The 20,935-nt window shown below is 45.3% G+C and overlaps 2 protein-coding genes across 5 annotated transcripts in view; one reads left to right on the forward strand and one right to left on the reverse strand.

The window, feature by feature from the left end:
* The window catches only part of TPR (translocated promoter region, nuclear basket protein), a 40,953-nt gene extending 40,512 nt beyond the window's left edge, over nucleotides 1-441 (forward strand). For all 4 annotated transcript variants that reach the window (XM_068953581.1, XM_068953582.1, XM_068953583.1 and 1 more), the window contains exon 51: nucleotides 230-441. In XM_068953581.1, the coding sequence (XP_068809682.1) occupies nucleotides 230-285 (56 nt within the window). In that variant the 3' untranslated portion in view covers nucleotides 286-441. The remainder of the gene's footprint in view (nucleotides 1-229) is intronic.
* A 45-nt stretch (nucleotides 442-486) lies between these two features.
* On the reverse strand, nucleotides 487-18,965 carry PRG4 (proteoglycan 4). Its single transcript, XM_068952505.1, has 10 exons — nucleotides 18,866-18,965; nucleotides 13,229-13,348; nucleotides 9,261-9,380; nucleotides 4,340-7,900; nucleotides 3,584-3,673; nucleotides 3,298-3,437; nucleotides 2,665-2,821; nucleotides 1,978-2,154; nucleotides 1,647-1,772; nucleotides 487-587 (listed from the first exon to the last, which is right to left on the reverse strand). Exons 1-10 carry the CDS (start codon nucleotides 18,957-18,959, stop codon nucleotides 487-489), a joined length of 4,686 nt encoding a protein of 1,561 aa, XP_068808606.1. The 5' UTR covers nucleotides 18,960-18,965.
* Nucleotides 18,966-20,935: the final 1,970 nt, after the last annotated feature.

The following is a 20,935-nucleotide window of genomic DNA, read 5'->3' on the forward strand; positions in this document are numbered from 1 at the left end:
CTGAGACATTTAAGGATCACAAGTCAACAGCGTTCTCTTAGATGGCAAAACAATGATGTACCCATACCACAGGGCTAAGGGGAGGACGAGAAGCTGAATTTTACCAGAAAGGAAGTGTTCCTTTACTTTAGTACTTTCTTAGAGAAAAATAAAGTAGCACATATACCAGTGTTTGATTAAAAGGTGAAAAGGACTTCTCTTAATTCATTTATTTTCTTTCCCAACACAGGTGTCACTCATGCAATGGGAGGCAGAGGAGGCCTGAACAGAGGCAATATTAGTTAAATGATCTGTAAAGTCATTACAGCTGTGTATAAAAAGTGCCAGTTTGCCTGTGGTTGCTTTAGTGTAATGAAGGCAGAGCTTAAAGCAGCGTTTTATACTTAGATTTGTGTGCACACAATTCAATGTCTTTATTAATAAAATTAGACAAACTGTCAACATTCAAATGGCATCTTTTTTAAAAAAAAAAACCTGTGGTGTGCATCACTTCGGACAGTTGTACCAGTCCTTGGATACCGTCTTTCCAGTGAGATAAGTAACAGACCTTGCTATTTTGCTGCCCACATCCAAACTGTAGTACTGATCTGAAATGAAGAAATGTGGGAATTAAATTCCAGAAACTACATTTAGTACATGAAAAGGCTTCTGTATCTTGAAATTAAAGCCTTCCCTTTAATTTCATTTTGGCATGACTAGTGGATTATCATTCCTCATATTTGGAGTTGAGAGGCTCTAAATATCAATTTTAGTCTAGCATTTGATTTTTGAGATGTACTACCTTGTGTTTAGCAAAGATTTTCAGTACTGTTAATAATTAAATGTTGCCCAAGAACAGAGACCTTCAAGAACAGGGAGTAGGAAAGAATACCCTTATACTGTTAGAACACAGTAGTAGCTTGTAGAAGTTAAAATTCAAACAAGCTAGAAATAAAACAATTCTGAATTGACTGTAAGAGTGGGACTTCTGTGGTCCCCAAGTGTGAATTAGCCTATCTTTTTTAAGGTTAGGAATTATATCATACTGGAAAAGACATACTTCAGTATGATATGGCTAGTTGGGTTTTTTTTTCTTTTTTTTTGAATAATGAAAATTCTGAGGAATGCCTGTACATGATAATGGGAAAGGGAAAGGATCTGCTCAGTCTGTATCCAGACATTATTTTTCCCTCTGAAGTTAAAAGGTTCATGTTCCTCCTAATTTTTTGCCAGAAACATAGTTGCATTGAAGCCCCTGGCAAAGCTATGAGTGTAATGGTCCAATGATCTATCATTAATATAATTCTACATCTAAGTGTCGTCGTTGTCGTCTTCCCCCCCCCTCAATACACCCCCCCCCCCCCATAAAGCCTTTTTTCTGTAAGCCTTAATGGTTATGACAATGCATTCCACAACTGGCTAGTTTGAGTCGCTGTACCTCAGTGCTACTAGCCATCCTTTAATGACTGATTTGTAATAGAAACATCTCTCGATTACAGGCAACATATTAGTTCTCGTTGCTCCTTTATAGTTCTTGTTTGAGATTAGTGTTGTGGAATTACAAGTGGTAGCTGCTCACTTGAAAAAGCTCAGAGATATATGAGCTGCTTTCTTCCCCAAACCTTTAGTCTTTTGAGCTATAGTAGCTTGCATTAGCTTCAACTTACTGCTGGAGAAGGCATAATAATCATAGCCATCTGGTTTATTGTAGTTTGGTACTGATATGGTTGAATGAATTATTTTCGGGAGTCCTCTCCAGTAGGCAGTGATTTTAACTTCCTTACGTAAAACTTCTGCAAGGAAAAGAAAACTAGATTAGGAGGTGTCAGAGCGTGTCTGCTGTAAGCTATCATTTGCTTGTATGATTTATAGCAAGAGAGAACTATAAGACTGAAAAATTTTGAAGTACTATATTAAAGAATGGAACAGACTGTTGTGTTTCAGAGACCACTAAGATTCAAACAGTTGTATAAAAGAAACTTAATAAACGTAACTTACCGGATGGATATGGATTGATTCTGACAGTCTGAAAAGTCTGCAATCTTAATGCACGTTGAAAGCGTCTCCTTATTACAAGTCTTGGGACAAAAGCTGGGTATTTTATGGTAACTTGGGCTCTATTTTTGCACTTCTTGGCTGGTTCTTGTTTGTACACGTATTGTTGTATTTTGCCACCTTAAAAAAAAAAAAAAATCAGAAATGAAAACGTCATCAGGAGCCACGTCACAGGCAAGAAGACGAGCATCATTTTAATGCTCAGATGTCTAGACAGATGTCTAAATGCTGTGGCAGCTTTCTGTATCCATTCCTACATGTTGAAGTCTAAAAGCCTTGCTCCAGCAAGCGCTTTTAGAAGTACAATAATTTCTGCAGTCTCATTTGAAGTTAATGTAGTAAGCACAATTCCAGGGGAACTGCCTTTATCAGTAAGCTTTCTACTGCCAGCCCTCCTGTCTGTCAAAGGGAGGGTGAGATTTATTTACTCTGACGTTTGTCTGCTCACCTGCTGGAGCCTGTCCCTTGCAGTCCTGTCTATTCTGAAAAGCAGGTAAAGCTAAGTACTCATTGCAATTTTTAGTGCCTCTTTTGGTCACTTAGCATGCTCCGTTGTCAGTTTTTCTCCCTCTCCGGTGTAGTTCAAGCGCCTGTTGATCGCTACGTGAACTTTTGAAATGGGCGACCTACCTTTTTTGATAAAATACACCGACTCCGGTCTGTTGTTGTATCTCGCCACGGGGAGGGCTGCTACTATTTTGCCGCCGAGGCCGGCGAATCCTCGGGCGAGAGGTTTGGGGTAGCCTTTATCCATGACGCCGTTGGTGAACCGCCAGTAGAGGGAACCCTGGTGATTCAAGCACAAGCTGAGCTTCAGACGAAACTCCTTGCTGGCGGCTGAGCTTCGACACAGACGCGACAAATAATCGTGACGCTCGCGTTTTGGTAACTGCAGCGTAAAGCTGACTGCAACCGTTCACGTACGTAAGAACTGAAAATTATTACGACTTCTTCTTCCTAAATACCCGGTATTTGTGTCGTCCGTAATCTTTACCGCTGTCTTTGAGTAGGCGAATACCATCTTAGGGAGAGATGAACTTTGAGAGCTGCTACTAACCAAAGCCGTTTGCTGCCTAAATCTACAGATTTTAGCAGGCAGGAAAAGCTGCAGGAGAAGTCCAGGACTGTGAGATTAATTGGGAAATGACAGACACAGTGTTTCTAATTAGGAACAAATTTAGCCTGCGGTTGGGTGAAGGGGAAGCACCGGTGAGCCCTGCTAACACCCGCAAAGCCCGGCAGCGGCCAGCAGGCGCTCCCCACCTTGATGAAGAAGGTTTTGCCGTCGCAGTTGCACCTGGAGAAGACGGTGTCGATGGGGGACGGGATGCCCCAGCCGTCGACGATCCTGCGCGGCTCGGCCGTCGGCGGGCTCCGGCCGTTCAGCAGCCAGTAGTAGTGACCTGGGGAGACGGGAGACGGCCGGGTGGGGACGGAGAGGAGCGCGGTCAGCCGCGCGCGGGGCCCCGGGGCCACCAGGCGCCCTCGGCCGGGTGAGGGCTGGGCACCGCCAGGGGGAAGGGGCCCAGGTGGCCGGGAGGCCGCTTACCTCGGAAAACAGCCAAGGTGCCGTTTTGCAGAGCGACCATGCCGTCCGCCGGCTTCCCGTTGCACAGGTTCTTCTCCTCTTGGATATGCGCTGCAAAATAGCTTGGGTTTGTGTTTGTTCTGTTTTGTTTTTCAAACAAAAAACATACCATTCCCCCCCACCCACCCCCCCACCTGGCCATGTTCACTTAAACATGGCTCCTTGGCTGGGAAAATAATCCTAGTTTGGGGGCCTGATTCAGGCCTGTGTCTGATCCTTGTCGTACAAATAGTTTAATTACTCATTTGAGGTAAATTCTTGAGAAGCTCAGTGCCCTCGGACTACAAATGCAGGTGTCTGCATAGCTAGGTTCAGGTGTCGTCGTTTACTGAGCGTTGCCTCAGTGCCTGTGCTTCAGGAAAAGGTAAGCCTGTCAATGCGTTGTGTGCTATTTTTCAGATTTGATTTCCTCACGCTTTAGTGATGTTTCTCCAAGCTTTCCTGGTGGGTCTCCTCCCCCACCCCCCGGCCCTTATTTCTTGAAAGCGTATTTACGCTTACTTCCAGTTAAACATGAAGCAAGGGTGAATGTTATGTTCAAAAATACTTGTTTGGGTTTTTTTCTAAAACTTAAGACTACCTTCTTCGCAAAAGATCTGTCAGCACACGCTTGAAAAAACAGCGGAGAACGTGGGGGCTGTATCGTATAGAAAGAAATAGAGAGGGCACGTGTAATGGAAACAACTCGACAACAACGCAGTTAGAAATGTAACACACCAACAGTCACGACGCCGGGAGCCCCAGCACCGCGGTCGTGCTCAACCACCGGGGCAGGAGTGCTGCTCTCTTCCGGCGTGGGGTGGAAAGGCCTCGCCTGTCCTTGGCCTGCTGAACCTCCTCTCGCTGGGCTCTCTGGTGGAGTTACTGGTGCTTTTGTCCCTAACGGGAAGCGATTACCTTGCGTTTCTCCGGTCAAAGCTGGGAAGTCCCCAGTTTGGATTAAGGGCTTAATGTTTCTTTGAGGCTCTTCTTTGGCTGGCTGAGTTTCAGGGCGAGACGTCAGAGGCTCATCTCTTGCATCCGTAATCTCCCGGGAAATTACAGCTGGCTGGGCTGTCCCTTTAGAAATGATCAACGTTTCTTTCGCTGTGACCCTCATATCTCCTGCATCTTCTGGGTTTTTTTCAGTTGTGGTGGTAGTTTTTTCGGTGGTTGGCTCTTTTTTGTTAGCTGTCGCTGTCTCCCTGCTGGTACCAGCAGCTTCTTCCTTCTTGCCTGGGGTTGTACCTTTGGTAAGAGTTGTTGTTTCTTTACTGGCAATGGTTGTCTCTTCAAGCGGAGTGACGGCTGTGGTTCCTTTGGCTGCAGCTCTTTTGGCTGTTGTCACAATCCACGTGCCTTGGGGAGTTGAACCTGTTTGGGCAGTTGTGGTCAATGCTATGGGTTTAGGCATGGGAGTTGTATGCTTTGTAGCCACTGTTTTTGTTACAGTCACTGCGTCCACCAGATGTATTTCTTTTTTAGCTGTTGATGTTAAAGTCTCTTTTGGCCTGGGGGTTTTATCTTGTCTAGCTGGGGCTGTTTCTTTTCCCTTAGCTGTTGTTACAATCTTTTTGTCCACCGTAGTTGCTTCTATTTTAGCCGCTGCTGTTACCGCTCCTGTGGCTGCAGGAGTTGTATCTGGAGTTTCAACTTTACCTTCAGGAGATTCATCCGGTTTAGCTGTCATCACCATAGAGTCTGTCGCTTTGTCTTTCTTAGCTGTTGTTGTTTCCTTTTTACTTGTGGCCTCTTTGGTTACCGGAGTCCTAATTGTTTTAGCTGTTGTTCTGTCTTTTTCATCTGTTCCTGTTACAATCTCTTTGTCTGTAGCAGTTGTGTCTAGCTTAACTGTTGTTATTGTCTGTTTGGCTGTTGTGGTGCTGTCTTTACCTGCTGTAGTTGTGGTGGTCATTATGCTTTCATCTGCGGTGGTGGTTCTGTCTGCCTTATCAAAAATTAGGGCCTCTTCAGATACAGTAGCTCTAGCTGTTGTTGACGTTTTCTTTTGTCCTGCTGTAGTCCTGTCGTCTTCAGATGTGGTGGTTGCTACTTTTGGTGCAAGAGTTGTAGTTTTTGTAGCTGCCTCGGTGGCCACAGGGGTTATCCTTTCATTTTTAGGGGTGGTGGGAGCATCTGCCTTCGTTGTGGCTGCCTCAGTGGCTGCAGGGGTTGTCCCTTCATTTATAGGGGTGGTAGGAGGCTTGGTTGTGGCTGCAGGAGTAGTCCTTTCTTTTTTAGGGGTGGTGAGAGGCCTGGTCGTAGCTGCAGGGGTTGTCTCTTCCTTTTCAGGGGTGGTGGGAGGCTCGGTCGTGGTCGTGGCTGCAGGGGTTGTCCCTTCCTTTTCAGGGGTGGTGGGAGAGTCTACTGTTGTTGCAGCCTCGGTGGCCACAGGAGTTGTCTCTTCTTTTTCAGGGGTGGTGGGAGGCTCAGTCGTGGTTGTGGCTGCAGGGGTTGTCCCTTCCTTTTCTGGGGTGGTGGGAACATCTGCCTTCGTTGTGGCTGCCTCAGTGACTGCAGGGGTTGTCCCTTCCTTTTCAGGGGTGGTGGGAGGCTCGGTCGTGGTCGTGGCTGCAGGGGTTGTCCCTTCCTTTTCAGGGGTGGTGGGAGGCTCGGTCGTGGTCGTGGCTGCAGGGGTTGTCCCTTCCTTTTCAGGGGTGGTGGGAGGCTCGGTCGTGGTCGTGGCTGCAGGGGTTGTCCCTTCCTTTTCAGGGGTGGTGGGAGGCTCGGTCGTGGTCGTGGCTGCAGGGGTTGTCCCTTCCTTTTCAGGGGTGGTGGGAGGCTCGGTCGTGGTCGTGGCTGCAGGGGTTGTCCCTTCCTTTTCAGGGGTGGTGGGAGGCTCGGTCGTGGTCGTGGCTGCAGGGGTTGTCCCTTCCTTTTCAGGGGTGGTGGGAGGCTCGGTCGTGGTCGTGGCTGCAGGGGTTGTCCCTTCCTTTTCAGGGGTGGTGGGAGGCTCGGTCGTGGTCGTGGCTGCAGGGGTTGTCCCTTCCTTTTCAGGGGTGGTGGGAGGCTCAGTCGTGGTCGTGGCTGCAGGGGTTGTCCCTTCCTTTTCAGGGGTGGTGGGAGGCTCGGTCGTGGTCGTGGCTGCAGGGGTTGTCCCTTCCTTTTCAGGGGTGGTGGGAGGCTCGGTCGTGGTCGTGGCTGCAGGGGTTGTCCCTTCCTTTTCAGGGGTGGTGGGAGGCTCGGTCGTGGTCGTGGCTGCAGGGGTTGTCCCTTCCTTTTCAGGGGTGGTGGGAGAGTCTACTGTTGTTGCAGCCTCGGTGGCCACAGGAGTTGTCTCTTCTTTTTCAGGGGTGGTGGGAACATCTGCCTTCGTTGTGGCTGCCTCAGTGACTGCAGGGGTTGTCCCTTCCTTTTCAGGGGTGGTGGGAGGCTCGGTCGTGGTCGTGGCTGCAGGGGTTGTCCCTTCCTTTTCAGGGGTGGTGGGAGGCTCGGTCGTGGTCGTGGCTGCAGGGGTTGTCCCTTCCTTTTCAGGGGTGGTGGGAGGCTCGGTCGTGGTCGTGGCTGCAGGGGTTGTCCCTTCCTTTTCAGGGGTGGTGGGAGAGTCTACTGTTGTTGCAGCCTCGGTGGCCACAGGAGTTGTCTCTTCTTTTTCAGGGGTGGTGGGAACATCTGCCTTCGTTGTGGCTGCCTCAGTGACCGCAGCAGTTGTCTCTTCCTTTTCAGGGGTGGTGGGAGGCTCGGTCGTGGTCGTGGCTGCAGGGGTTGTCCCTTCCTTTTCAGGGGTGGTGGGAGGCTCAGCTGTTGTCGTGGCAGCCTCGGTTGCCACAGGAGTAGTCCCTTCATTTTTAGGGGTGGTGGGAGCATATGCCTCTGTCATTGCTGCCTCAGTGACTACAGGGGTTGTCTCTTCGTTTTCAGGGGCAGTAGGAGAGTCTTCCTCTGTTGTTACTTCCTCTGTTGCCCCAGTAGTTTCTTCGTTTTCAAGTGTAGTTGGAGGTTCTCCCTCAGTTGTTGCTTCCTCGGTGGCCATGAGAGTAGTCCCTTCATTTTCAGGGGTGGTTGGAGCATCTGTCTCTGTTGCTACAGGGGTAGTCTCTTCATTTTTGGGGGCTGTGGGAGAGTCTGCCTTCGTCGTGGCTGCCTCAGTGGCTGCAGGGGTTGTAGCTTCTTTTACAGGGGTGGTGGGAGGCTCGGTTGTGGTCGTGGCTGCAGTTGTCTCTTCTTTTTCAGGGGTGGTGGGAGGGTCTGTTGTGGTTGTTTCAGCCTCAGTGGCCGCAGGAGTAGTCTTTTCATTTTTGGGGGTGGTTGGCGTATCAGTCGTGCTCGTTGCTGCCTTGTTGGCTGCAGGGGTTGTCTCTTGGGGAGAGAGGAAGAGAGGAAGAGAGAGAGGTGAAAAACGAACTTCCTGAGTACAAGTACTTGACTTCAGCTCCCACTATGTTTTTGTGTCCTGAGCATTTTTCCTTTCTATGGTTTATGCTTTAAGCCTGTTTATTACATTTATGGTTACACTGACTTGAGTCAAACTATTCCTGCTGGTCTATTAAGCATAAACTAAGAGTAAACACTTCTGTATTTCAATCTCTTGCTAAGTGTTATCGCCACGACGTTTTGCAGTTTGGTTCTCTTTTCACGTAGTTGTTTTCCTATGATTCCTGCTCTGTTCGTGTCGCCTGTTACAAATGAACTGACATTTGTTTCTTGAAAACCTGGAAAAAAAGCCAGGTCAGCATCGTGTGATTTGGGGCAGTGCTGTTCAGCTTTTGAACAAAGCTTCTAAAATCTTAAAACAGCTGAGCTACTGCTAACAGTCGTGCCCTGAGAAACGTTAGTGGCGCTGGTGCAACATCTCTCCAGGCTAGCTGACCGGGAGAACTTGGAATACCGCAGTGTGAGAAATCACGTCCTTGTAAATTTATTGTAGATACGTTGCGTGCAGAGCAGTGCGTAACAGAAAAGGGTTTTTTTTTCCTACTCGAGGTGTCTGAAATATCATAAGTTCAAGTGGGATCGGTTAACAGTTATTTGCATTTCCTTAATTTTCCTTCATTTGTCCTGCTATACTGATCTCGTAATAGGAAATTGCCACAGCGGAAAGGCAAGTACTTCAAGTTCTGGAAGTTATTTTTAAGGGTTAAAACATTGGCCAAAATGGACTTCTAGTCTAACTTATTTGTTACTATTTTGGGTTTCAAGTTCAAACCGATCTCCCAAGCTATCATTCAAAACGCTGGAACAGAATATTCTTGAATATCAAAGACCATAGGAAAGCAACATGTTTTCCATTCAGAAAGAAATAAATTATGGGTGTTTTCTGAAGCTACATGAAGCCTGACTTGATTAAAACTAGAGAAGCCTACTAGGAGATCTTCCTGTTTTGGTTCTGTTAGTTCATCACTGTCCCGAAATAGCACAGCCTTCATGTTCCAGCCATGAACTTTTTCCAAAAATGAAATGCGTAACATATTTTTCAAAGATAGGCATGAAAATCCAATGGAGATCCAGGAGACATCACCACACTTCTAACATCTTTAAGTGAACTCTCCAAAGCCAGTAGAGGCTTGGATGAGGTAATTAGTTTATAAACTGAGTGGTTCCAAGATTGGAAACTGTCTGGTAGTGTCTCACATTGGCTTTCTACATCCAGAACAGAAAAAATGCTCTTTAATATTCATTCAGGTAACACCCATCCTGTTTCATTCGTGTTCTCTCCTACCTTCCATAACTTCAGGGGGTTGTGTTACGTTCTTTGGCTCTTCCTCATTTTTGGATGATCGCTTAGATGTTGATTTGTTTCCTGAAGGAGAAGTCTTGGGTGGTGGCTCTGTTGCCTCTGCTGAAAGAAATAAAATAATCTCTTCGCTGGAGTGCTTTTCTCTATAGATGCAGTTGACTCTGTGCAGTGTCAACTATTTAATAATCATGTGATATAGAACTTCAATGACCCTTTCCCATATAAATTTAATTTTCCTCCAATCCCTAAGATTCTTCAAAATATTTTTGGAAAAAAAAAGAGAACATACGCTTAAATGTATCCTTTGGATCCCTAAGTGTTAATCAAAGATTGGAGAAATATTTTTCTCAAGAATTTCCTAATGCGGAGTTTTGAGGTGGGAAAAGGATTAATTCTGAGAAGAGTCTTATGTTCTGAAAATTTGCCTAATTTTTTTTTTTTTGCCTACAATTTATTTCTTAACTGTGGATGATTTGGGGCTAACTTGCAAGCCTTTTTTGTAAGGGATCTCTGAGAGCTACCATGTTAGCCAAGCGTTTACTTTGATAATCACCTGCAGATTTAGTCATATTGTAGTTTTTCACATATCCGATCATTTTGCACAAACATGATAATTTCAGGGACACTTTTAAAAAAAATACTTCCCTTGAAAGAAACGGAAGCCACTGCGTAGGTATGGATCAAAGAAGCCATGCAAACTGTAAATATTAAGCTAACTTCTAGCAGATTGAGTTTTAGGAGAAACTGAAGGTTTGTGTTCAGCTATCCATTTCTGGAGTTTTCATAGGGTTTCATCTGCATCCAGTAAGAGCCAGAAAATTTTCAGTTCAGCCCTAGGTCAAATTGTACCTATGGAAGTGAGACCCTGTTATTTATCTCACTCTCCTCCCACAACTGTAGCCTCATACAAGGATCCATTCATTAGTCATGAAACAACATGGTAGATCTCAGAGGACTTGCAGGATCTTTCTGATGCAACCAGATGAACTGGTAAATCCCATGGCTGTGTGCAATCACTTTGGCACAAAACAAATGGTACTTTTGTTTCATAGGTAATGACCATGAAGTCAAAGGATTTACTTTTGTAGCAAGCTAGTACTCGGCGAGTAAGGTTCATTCCAGGTGGTGGAGCGTATCCTGAAGCTTCCGGTGAGAAAGGGAGAGAAATTGTAATTGGTGAATGAAAGCCCTTGGAGCTGAATCAACTTGCAGAGAAGTCGAGGCAGAGGGGGGAGTGTTTAATCAGTCCTTAATTTGTTTGCTTGTGTATTTGGGGATTTGGGGGCTTTTGGAGGAACAGAAAGAGAAAAGGTATCCCTAGATATAGGCTATAAACTTACTCTTTCGATTTTGTGGGCCTGATTCCTACGCTGGAGAATGATTTACTTTAAAATTTCTTTCTCCAGTTACAGCAAAGTTGTTACAGGATTTGATGTATTTAATTCCACTTCTCATCCTTTTAAATCCCAGCCTGTATCCCACAAAGGATTGCAAATGTCAGAATGTGTGCTAATATGCACAAAAAGGGAGCGCTGCTGCGATGTAGATCTTGTACATGTAGATCTTGTAGATCTTGTCAGATACTAGCTAGACAGTAGGATCATGTGGTTAGAACTTCAAACAGTTGAGACGCATACTGTCACTTGATGTGAAAATATACTAAAATGAAATATTCACTGAAAAACCTTATAGGTGATTGTAAAATGAAATGAAAGGTTTTTATAAGACATCAATCTGAGGAAGAATGAGTTTTAAACCTGGCTTTTTTTTTCCCCCTCCTCTTTTATTAAAAAAAAGTATAATCTTAAGCAGTAAACAGAATAAGAGATGGCCATAGAATAGATCTTAAAAAAAAAAAAAAAAGGCAGAGAAGCAAGTCTCTATCTCTTCTTAAACCTTAGTCAGTGTTAAGAAACTGAAAGCAACCTTAGTTCCATGCTACAGAGCAAAGCGTTCAAAAGATACAGAAACAACAAAACAAAAGTTCGCCTCTTGCCTGCATGTTATTGCGTTATTCCAAAGAGTTTAACTGGCTTCTCACAGTTATTCACACATGGCAGAATACTGGATACAGCGGTATTGTGTTTTCTTGTTTTGTTTTGTTTGGAGAAAATTAGTACCAAAACCAAGTAACTAAAATGCCAGGAGAAGGAGCAGTTGCGAGGCTCCGTGGCCTTGGAATGCCACTGCTACTGTTTTGGGGGAATTTTGTCCAATATAAAACTGGATAAATGACATAGCTATCTAAGATTTCCAGGAGAACAAATTCTTTTTATTTCTTCTGTTCTCCTACGTCACGTAATGCCTGACCTCCAGGCACCCGGCCCGAGGTGCTCCCCGATAACAGATAATCCAGAGCAGGGAGCTATGCGCCGAGCGGCCCTGGCCACCACGTGGCCATGGTGAGGGGCCTCACAAGATGACTGTGAAAGTCGACGTGCTGCCTGGGGGGTCGGTTGGGGTGAACCCCTCCTGCCCGTCCCCCGGGTGCAGGTACCAGAACTGGGTCTGCAAGGGAAGAGCCTCGCCGCGCAACCCGCGCGTGATAGCGGCTGCGCGCGAGCCTTCGGGGAAAGAACCGAGCTGAGGTGACTCTCTGAAAGCGATGGTATTGTATAGCAGCTTTGTGGCAGAGCGCTCGGTAGAGGAAGGAGTTCACTGACCGCCCTGCTCTCCTGGCTGGAAAGGAGGCTGAGAGGAGCCCGTTTCCCCTGCTGCCTGGCGCAGTGCAAAAGGCAATGCAGAAATCGCAGGTTTATAGGACAAAAGCAGAGGGTGGCACGTGGCTGCAACCGATAAAGCTGCCCGCTGGGAAAGCTGTATTGCAGTCTTTGCTCTTGAGACCGTGCAGGCATTTCACACGAACCTTGCTCCCGAAAAAATGGACCTTTTCCTTAGACCTGGAGACCCTCTCCCCACTGTTTGGTCTAAGCTCCGAGTTACAGCTACATGCTTGGATTCCTCAGCTGGAGGAGCAGCAAATAACCCACTCGCATCATGGCTGCGGACTTTTCCTGGTGGGCTATATGCTAATTTTTGTCCCTGCTGCCCCTGTAGAAAGTTACTGCGCGTTGTGCTGCTCCTGGTGGCATGTGCTGGGCTGGGCCTGCGTGGGGACTCGCGTGCTTGTGTTTCTGCCTGTCCGCAGGGCTTATGGAAAAGCGAGGTGCCTCCCTAGGACAGGTCTGTGCCTTCCCCCAAGAACTGCAAGTCCCTAGGAAGCCCTCTAATCAAAAAGGGCTTATCAACGAGATGAGAAGGACAGATAGCATCATTCAAATCAAGTGACATTATGGCAATAAAATATCCTGGTAACTCCAGCACAAAGAGGGAGGGAGATGTTCAGCAACCTCAAAGGCAGCAAATTCACCTCAAGATAGTTGAAAGACCTATATCATCTTCTATGCATCTAGTGGAAAATGCCAACTACGGAGTCTGTTCCAGTATAAATTACTGTGCATCGGGGTAGTAAAAGCAAGCAGCTGTACCAGCCCTTGGGGACTGGGAGCGGTTGGTCGATGGGAGCAACGTAAGAGTTGGCAACACTCACGTTGTTCGTTAAATGGCACATAGAAAACTGGCTGCCTTGGAGATAGTCTGCTCTGCAAACGCTAGCCATGTTTGCCAAGTTTTGTGCACAGAGATGAATTTAGGTCCGTAAGTATCAGAAAGGTTGAGGATGTGATAGTTAAACATATCCTGTGGGGTTCGCTAGACAAGAGCTTAGTTGCTTGTGCCATTAAAGCTAAGTGAAGGCTTCACAGCTCCACCAAATCTATGTGCCCTTAGTGCCCTGGAATAGATTGGTTGAATTTTACGGCAAGGTTGATTTTGGAACTAACGTGAGTGATATCAAGAACTGAGTCTGCACAGTTAATATTTTGACAGTGCAAAGTATTTATATTTAAACATGTCTAGGAAAAATATAGGGATAAAGGAGTATTTCTTACCCTCTTTGCAATGACCTGCATAGTCTGGACAGCATTTGCCATATCTTTCACAGTCTGCATCGCAGTCGCACGGTCTTCCTCTTTCAAAGGTTTCAAAGCAACGTCCTTTACAGGAGAGTGCTACATAAGGCAGAACAGCGAGTTAGTGTTTTTGTCTGGTTCACGTTTAACACTGGGACCTTTCTATAGTGAAGTCATTAGCTTAAGCTGATTTAAAGAACAGCTTCATAAAACCGGCCCCCCCTTTTTTTTTTTTCAGTCTGATCCAGCGTCTGTTTCTGTAGTTGGTTCCAGTGGGTTTTGGATCAGACCACGTAACCAGAGCTGTGCTTGGAGCATTGTGGTATATTGAGACCATTCACAATTTATGGTGAGATAAAAATGTAACCTCGGAGTTCACTTTAGGTAGGTCCCATCATAGAAGATTTCTGTTTCCCTAATCAGATAACTGCTCTCTCAAGAACAAAATTTAAATTCAGCAAGAAAGTAATTCTGGGCCAGGTTTCGGAGAAGACCTTCATCTAGGGGCCACTTTGCATCACCAGTGTCATGTCTACCAAAGCATTTATAAAAAAGAATTTGCCTAAATAGATCGTGATTTAGTATACCCCTTAGTGCCTGTGCAAACACTGCAACTGGAACGTGGGAATGGCTCTATAAAGTTAAAGTGACTAGTCTTGACATTTTATCCCTATTTAGTACAGTTCTGGAATTATTAATATTAGAGAAGTACCATGTAACTTATAACTACATGCTTTTAATATGGCATTAGTGGCTAATTTCTAATACCTTCAATGGCTATAATGCTTCTGTTTTGTATTTTGTGTACTATTATATGTATTTATATAATTATATGACCAAATTGTTGGAAAGCATGTGCACAACCAGCTACAGCAAAACATGCTTGCTGTATTTCAAGGACAAAATTTGACTCTAAATGTTTACATTCCATTACAAGCTAGTTTTTACTGACATTCAGTAGTACCTTGAATAGGTATTTATTATAGGTATGTTAAGCTGAAGACATGTTAAGCTGAAGTTGATATTTCTGGAGGTTGCTTAGCATCTCGTGGAACTGGGCTGAGAATCAACTATCACCTGGTATTTCCAGAATTTTTTGATCACTTATTCTTGTCCTGTATCTTTTCTTTGCACGAATCTTATATTAAAGTCATTACTTTGGTGGCATTCAGAGCTTAAAACCACACTTTACATTTAAATAATTAAATAATTATCTAGTAAAATTAGGATTACCGCGTAGGTGGGTTCTGAACACCGTCTGAGCAGTGTAAATGCAGAGTGGGTCCAGGTGCATAGACCTGGACCTGCACATTTTTATTTTACGGTGTCGAGGCCATTTGCATTCATAAATGACTTCTGAAATGCCTGTAATGCCAGCATCAGTCACGCACTGACCGGAAAACAGTCCTTAACCAGCCTGCTTACACGCTTCAAGTATCGTGCCTACTGTGCTTGGCTTAATTCAGTGACTTAAGATTTTCTTAGAGATGTTACATAGATTGGCACCAGAGTAACAACCAAAAAAATTGGCTACATAATTGAAATGCCCCAGAATGTGCTTTCCCTTAGGAACAATGAAAAAATGTCAAAGTCGTGCTGCAAATCCAGATCACGACTGAGAAGACCAAAGCGACGGTGTTTCTAGCGTGTATGGCAGAGAAGGGTGAAATTATTAGCATTTAAGGTATTGCATTGCTGCATCTATGTTTTAAACAATACTGTGCTCGTATTGCTGGATCTAAGGAGTCTTATCCTAGGCCTTTAAGTTTATTAGAACTACAGTGCAGTGTAACAAACGGTAGTTATCCGAGTCACTAATATTTTTGACACTGGTAATTCCTAATAAGATGCGTTTGATAAATTCTCTAGTAAAACAGTTTGAAATATCCATATTTGTTTAGGCTATGCCATTTTAAATTGCCTATAAATAAAGCATAGACAATAATAATACTTGTCCTACCAGCTTCTCCATCAAACCCCGTTGCATGAATTTTAGCTCTCTGCCTGAATTTTAGCAATAAAATTTTTCAGTCCCCTCCTGCCCCCAATCACTGGACCACATTGAAATAGCAATCTATTGGCAGTTTGCCCTATCATATCGATACGTGACTTGGGTTGCAGAACGGACGTGGATCTGATTCAGAGCTGGTTTCTGCCAATGGAAAGACTGTGTTTGCCTCCTCCTGACGCTGGGTCAGACCCTACCACCTCCACAGCTCTTCAAAACTTGAACTTGGGCTGTCCCAGAATTTCTCTCTGGCAAAGACCCTGACGCTTGGATTCTTACCTGAATTTGCTTTTAACAGATTTTTGGTACAAGAGACAAACAGACAAAAGTACAAATGCACCAAGGAGGAGCAACTAGGAAGCAGGTAGACTGTTCTCCCCCTCTTGCCCTGCTCTGCCCTTCTGAAAAGCAAAGCCCTTTTCATGGCGATAACCTGCGGATGCAACATTTTCTCTCCGTGAGAGGTTATCGCTGACTTCTTGAGGGGGAGAACAACATGTATGTGAGAGGAGGACAAGGACGCAGCAAAACAAAAGAAACGCAAGCGTTGGGAAGAGAGGCGCTGGTGCAAAGGGGAGTTTAAGCAAGCGGGCAGAGAGGTCTTGGAGGCAGGAGCTGGCTGTGCTTGAGGACTTACCCAGCGCGCAGACCTCCTTGAAGTCGGGGCAGCACTCCTTGAAGTGTTGGCAGCTATAGTCACACTGGCAGTCATTCTCTCTAGAAAACCCTTCCCCACATCTCCCTGCACAGCTCGATAAATCTAAAATCACACAACACCGGTGTAAACGTCGCCAGGCCAAGGTGGCGCGTACGGAGGCGCTGAATTTCACAATCAAGACCTGATACGGCTTGTGAAAGATATTTTTCTGGTGTTGGCAAATAAAAAGGAAAATGGTCTTCTGCTCCCACGGAAGTCCAAGGTCATTTATCACGGACTTCTTTAGGAGCAGAAGTCGGCCAAGCGTTCGGCTTGTGGGGGCAGCGCTGATGGCGCAGACCTAGAGCGGTGGCCTGAAGGTCGCAGCGAGCATCCCGGACAAAAGCAGAGAGGGGCCTGAGCTTGACAGCGCGGAGGCAGCACTCAGCTGATCCTCCAGGTTTTGAGGCGTGCGGTTCGGTTCGGAATATTATGGGGAAAAAATGCCATAGCTTGGGGAGACCTGGAGGTTGCAGCAGGGCGTTGCATCTAAAATAAATGCGAATAAATTTCTCACTCTTTTTTCTCTCCTTCCATTGGTAAGTGAACCGATGGCTAAAAAAGGAGAGTGGCATTGCCTTGCTTGGGCTGTGAAGTGCGGATGCACGTGCGTGTGTACACGCGCTGTGCAAGGACTCGGATGCTTCACAGAAACGTGCCAAATTTTTTTTTTTTCATTTGATCATGAGTATAAGCACTAAACAAAGGGTATTGTATTAAATTAGTCTGTTTAGTACGACTTTGTAGCATATATATTTCGTAGCCCACCATCTCTTTATGGTGCCTAGGCATCCAGTGAAACTCATAGTCCTCATCGTACTTCTGCACTCATGCTGATAATATAAACAAAATCGTGGCCTCAGCAGAAACCTTAACATTGTCACAACGTTTTGCAGAACTATATATATTTAACGCTATGTATGAGGCACTATGAATTTCTGCCTTTTGTTTTGGTAAATTCCAGAAAAAAGAGAACGTGTCTCTGACTGTAGAGAAAAATACCCTCTAGCTGGCCTTGCTCACAAGCTCTGCCTACAGTCTGAAGGGCAAGTTGATCCAAACTGATCGGAGTTAGCTTGGGCAGTTTATCAGCCAGGTGCCGTCTTGTTTTGCAGACTTATGCTCGGTCCTCATTTGTCCTAAAAGTGCTTCCAGAAGTGTAGCCGCACCAGCGTACCCCCTCAAGCTCGTTAGGTCTACCTGGTTTTTATTGTTGGTAGTCTTCTTCATGCTGCCCCAGTGAAAACAGTTCAGGCTGCAAACCGGTGAGCGCTGTCCTAAGAAATGCTCTTTACCCGGGAGCCGTTTTTATAGGCAGCTTTCAGACCCTGTCAGCCCTTTAACCTCGGGTCCGAGGGGGGGAAGGAAAAAAACCAATGTGCGGTTGGTATCAGCTCTGAGGTGATGGGAAGAGCTGGGATCTCGCCCTGCAACGCTCGTCCGTGAGGACGTCGCTTAGCGGCGGAGCAGCGTAAACGCTCGTCTGACGACGGTTTTACGGCGAGACCCCTCCAGTGCTGCAAAATCCCGGGTGAGGGTCGCCAAGGTGCCAGAAGGTCTGCTGTCCCGCGGCCCGCAGCCACCTTTCGGGCTGCCGCGTGTTGCCCTCTAGGCCCAGAGCGCACGCTCGCCGTGGCGCGCGTGGTCCCCTGCCCGCGCGCCCGCCGCTTCTCCTCCCGGAGGTGGAGCGCGCCGGGGCGCCCCGTGAAGCATCCCTGAATACAAACACAGAGGCTGAACAACCAGCAAGCTAAAAAAGAGCTAAGGTGTCAGCTGAAACACTGAGCAACAACAACACCAGGAAACGACGAGAAATGACATGTAACACCACACCGAAGAGACAGCAACGGGTGAGGGCACACAGCGTGTGCGGGAAGGGAGACCTGGGGACAGCAAACGATTTCGCCCGCCAACGTCTGCTCTGGCTTCCGGCAGTTACTTGCAGTCTGTTTCTTTTTCACCCGTTCTTTACAAATATTGAATAAATGTTACCCTGAAGTTAGCGGACTTGCGTTAACGGGCTCTTAATCGGAGAGCTGGAAAGGGAAGCTACCTGTCTTCCTCTCTGGGTGCGTGCTCAGTGTGTTGCACCCTTCTTGCCTTACGGGAAGAAAATACAGATAAATCCAGAAAATATACTTTTTTTTTTTTTTCCATTCATTTGTTGGCTTTAAGCTTGACCTGTAAGTTAGGAAGTTACTTCTAGGGAAAACGCTTAAACGGTCGTAGCGACTCCGCTGTTGGTAAGAGTCTGATTTCCGCTGAAAACAGCGGAAAGGCTCCATCCAGCGCCCCGAGCGCAGCCTCCCACCGCGGCGCCCCGCCGCTGCCGTGCTGCGAGGAGTTGCTCACGTGCCCGAATTTTGTTTCCCACTATCAAGTAATAGTAAATTATATTCTACCAGCAGGCACTATACAACGTTATCCTCTCGTAACGTCTGAGTTACTGGGGAGCGGTGACAGCAGAGGACTTGCTGTGCTGCAGCTCCTTCCACGCCGTCATAAAGCTGCTACAAGCCAATTACAGAGTTTGGAGGGTACATAAGAATCCATTGTATTAAAGTATTTCTAACCAAATTAGATGAGCATTGTAATTTCGGATACTTCTTTAACACCTATTGGCAATTACTTGGGCTAAATACGTCAGCCTGAGGGCAAAAGCATCGGTAGAATACGTCTGCCGAAAAAGGAGAAGCAGGCTCATACGCATTTTGCGTGATATTTATATATTCTTCCACCAAAAAGAGGACCACAATGTATTTAAGAAGGTCCTTCATGATTGCAAAACTGAATCTTAATACCTGTCCGGGGGAAATAAAAATTTCTGGAATTTAGTCTTTTTGTGCAGGCGCATTTGAAGCATTCTCGCTATTTGTCAGGAATCCTTGGCAAGCTTTGTATGTTACAGTACCTTCAGCAGACACTTCTCGAACCAGGGGCACCGAAAGGATCAGCAGGGATAGGCAAAGGGCATTCCTTAGGATCACTGCTTCCAGGTACGACATCCTCCCTGAAAAGAAATGGTTTCATATCACTACCTGCAACCCAATCAATCAGTTCACAGTTTTCAAAAAATAATGCAATGCATATCTTAAAAACAGCCTGGCAACAGCCTAAACTTCATCTTGAAACTATTCAAAGAGAAGCTGCTAACTTAAATTACTCCATGAATCCTCTCGTTCTTATTAGTTGGTTAGCTATCGAATTTTGTAACGAGACTAGGAAAATTCATTATTGCCAAGTAATGGAAGTATTTTTTTTCCAGGATTCTGTTAGGTGAAATCTACAGTCAATATATGTTATTCGTTTAACATGACTTCAGCACAACAGTTTCTAAGGCTGTATTATTGATAAATATAACTCCGAGAATTAAAAACCTACTGTCAGAACATTAGTTAAGCAACATAATCTATAAACTGCAGTCTGTCATCTAAATATTAGCATCTAACTGTTTAAGCACGTCCAATGGAAATGCCGGATAAAAGTAAGTCTTCTTTCAAAAGGAAGACTTGTCTGTTTTTCCGGTTGTAGTCCATCCTTTTGAAGAAGAGCACTTTGATCAAAACGGTCTGAGCAGAGATAGGTACTGCACTTACCTAACAAAGGATATGTCTGCTGTCAGTGCTGCTTCCGACGCCTTATATATTGCTTTATAACTGTGCTGGGGTTAATTAATTAAATTGCTTGTTAGACAAAACCGCCAGTGACAACTTATGACAGCAAACTTTCCACACGAGTTGGAAGAGGTCCCAGATGACTAGACTGACACAACATCTGGAAAATACTCCCGTTAAGAGAAATGATTACAGAGAAAACTAAATAGAGGCTTGCTTACTAGTCAAAACACATTTTAATTTCTGAGTGGAATGAACAAGTTGTCCCGAATGCTAAGTGCATCTGGAAGGCATTAGATATTATTGCATAGCAAAAAAATATATCATTATTGGCAAACGCTGAGTATATTTTCTTTCCTGTCAAATGAAGCTTAGGAGACAGTAGCCTAAAATTATGCAGTTTATATCTGCTACTGATAGCATTTCTTCTCCAAAAACTTTTGAGATTTAACTCATGCAGTCAAAATAAGTCACCAGTTCTACGCTGAACGTGTGTAACTCCCTGCTGAACTGAATGGAAGTTTTGCCAAGGTATTGGCTAAAAACCAAGGAGTTTGGTCCAGTCGCAAATTTATAAAATCTGTTATATGTAAAGCGTCAAAAATGAATGGAAGAGACTTAAATCATTTTAAAAGTCTCTGTGTTTATCTGTTTTGGATTCAGAATGCTGAAACATTGCTTGTGGCCCTCTCGGAGCTGAAGGTGGCTACCAGGGGACTGCTGTGAAACTTTTAATGGTCCTGACGTGGATCCTTATTCAGACAGTGACTGGGAGGGCAGGGAGCTTCGGTGCGTCTGTCTCATGACAGTCCTTAAATCCTAAAGTAATTCTGTTTTCCCAAAATAGTAACTATGGTACAAAACACATTGGTCCCAATTAGGGAAAGCACTTAAGCATGAGCTTAAGTCTCTTAAGGAAAAAGCATAGGCACCTCTGAAGAGGAATGGCTTTAGACACAGGCTTGAGTGTTTTCCTCGCTTGGACCACTGTGATTTGTATAGCTTTGGTATTTTTATGCTAAAATATCTTTGTAATTTACATGCTATCACAATACAGGCCGTTTCATTCAAGCTTTCTGCTTTGTGGTCGCTTTGAATCGCTCCTGTGTTACAAACGGGCTCCAGTTGATTGACCTCAGTCAAAAAGAGTGGTTTTCCATTAGTGCAGGAACCGCTGCCACCTTTGCAAAAGTTTTTAGAGTTACCCAGGCCAGAGTTAAATGGAAGCACTTATATAATGTCGGTTTGCTGTTCAAAGCTCCCTGTGCCCTGCCAGCACTGTCCTCCGCAGAGCAGGAAACCGGAGGCACGGAGATTTCATGGAATTTATTCGGGGCAACACACTGAAAGGGGTATTTGTGTATTTT

Source organism: Struthio camelus, chromosome 8, assembly GCF_040807025.1.
Source record: "Struthio camelus isolate bStrCam1 chromosome 8, bStrCam1.hap1, whole genome shotgun sequence".
Taxonomy (NCBI): domain Eukaryota; kingdom Metazoa; phylum Chordata; class Aves; order Struthioniformes; family Struthionidae; genus Struthio; species Struthio camelus.

Bases quoted from the DNA above. Each gene is read 5' to 3' on its own strand.
- PRG4 (XM_068952505.1), bottom strand. From the start codon at position 18,959: ATGTCGTACCTGGAAGCAGTGATCCTAAGGAATGCCCTTTGCCTATCC. The intron at 13,349-18,865 runs GTACTGTAACAT...TGCCTTATGTAG, and splicing joins TCGAGAAGTGTCTGCTGAAG to CACTCTCCTGTAAAGGACGT. The intron at 2,155-2,664 runs GTAGGTCGCCCA...TTTTTTTTTAAG, and splicing joins GGTGTATTTTATCAAAAAAG to GTGGCAAAATACAACAATAC.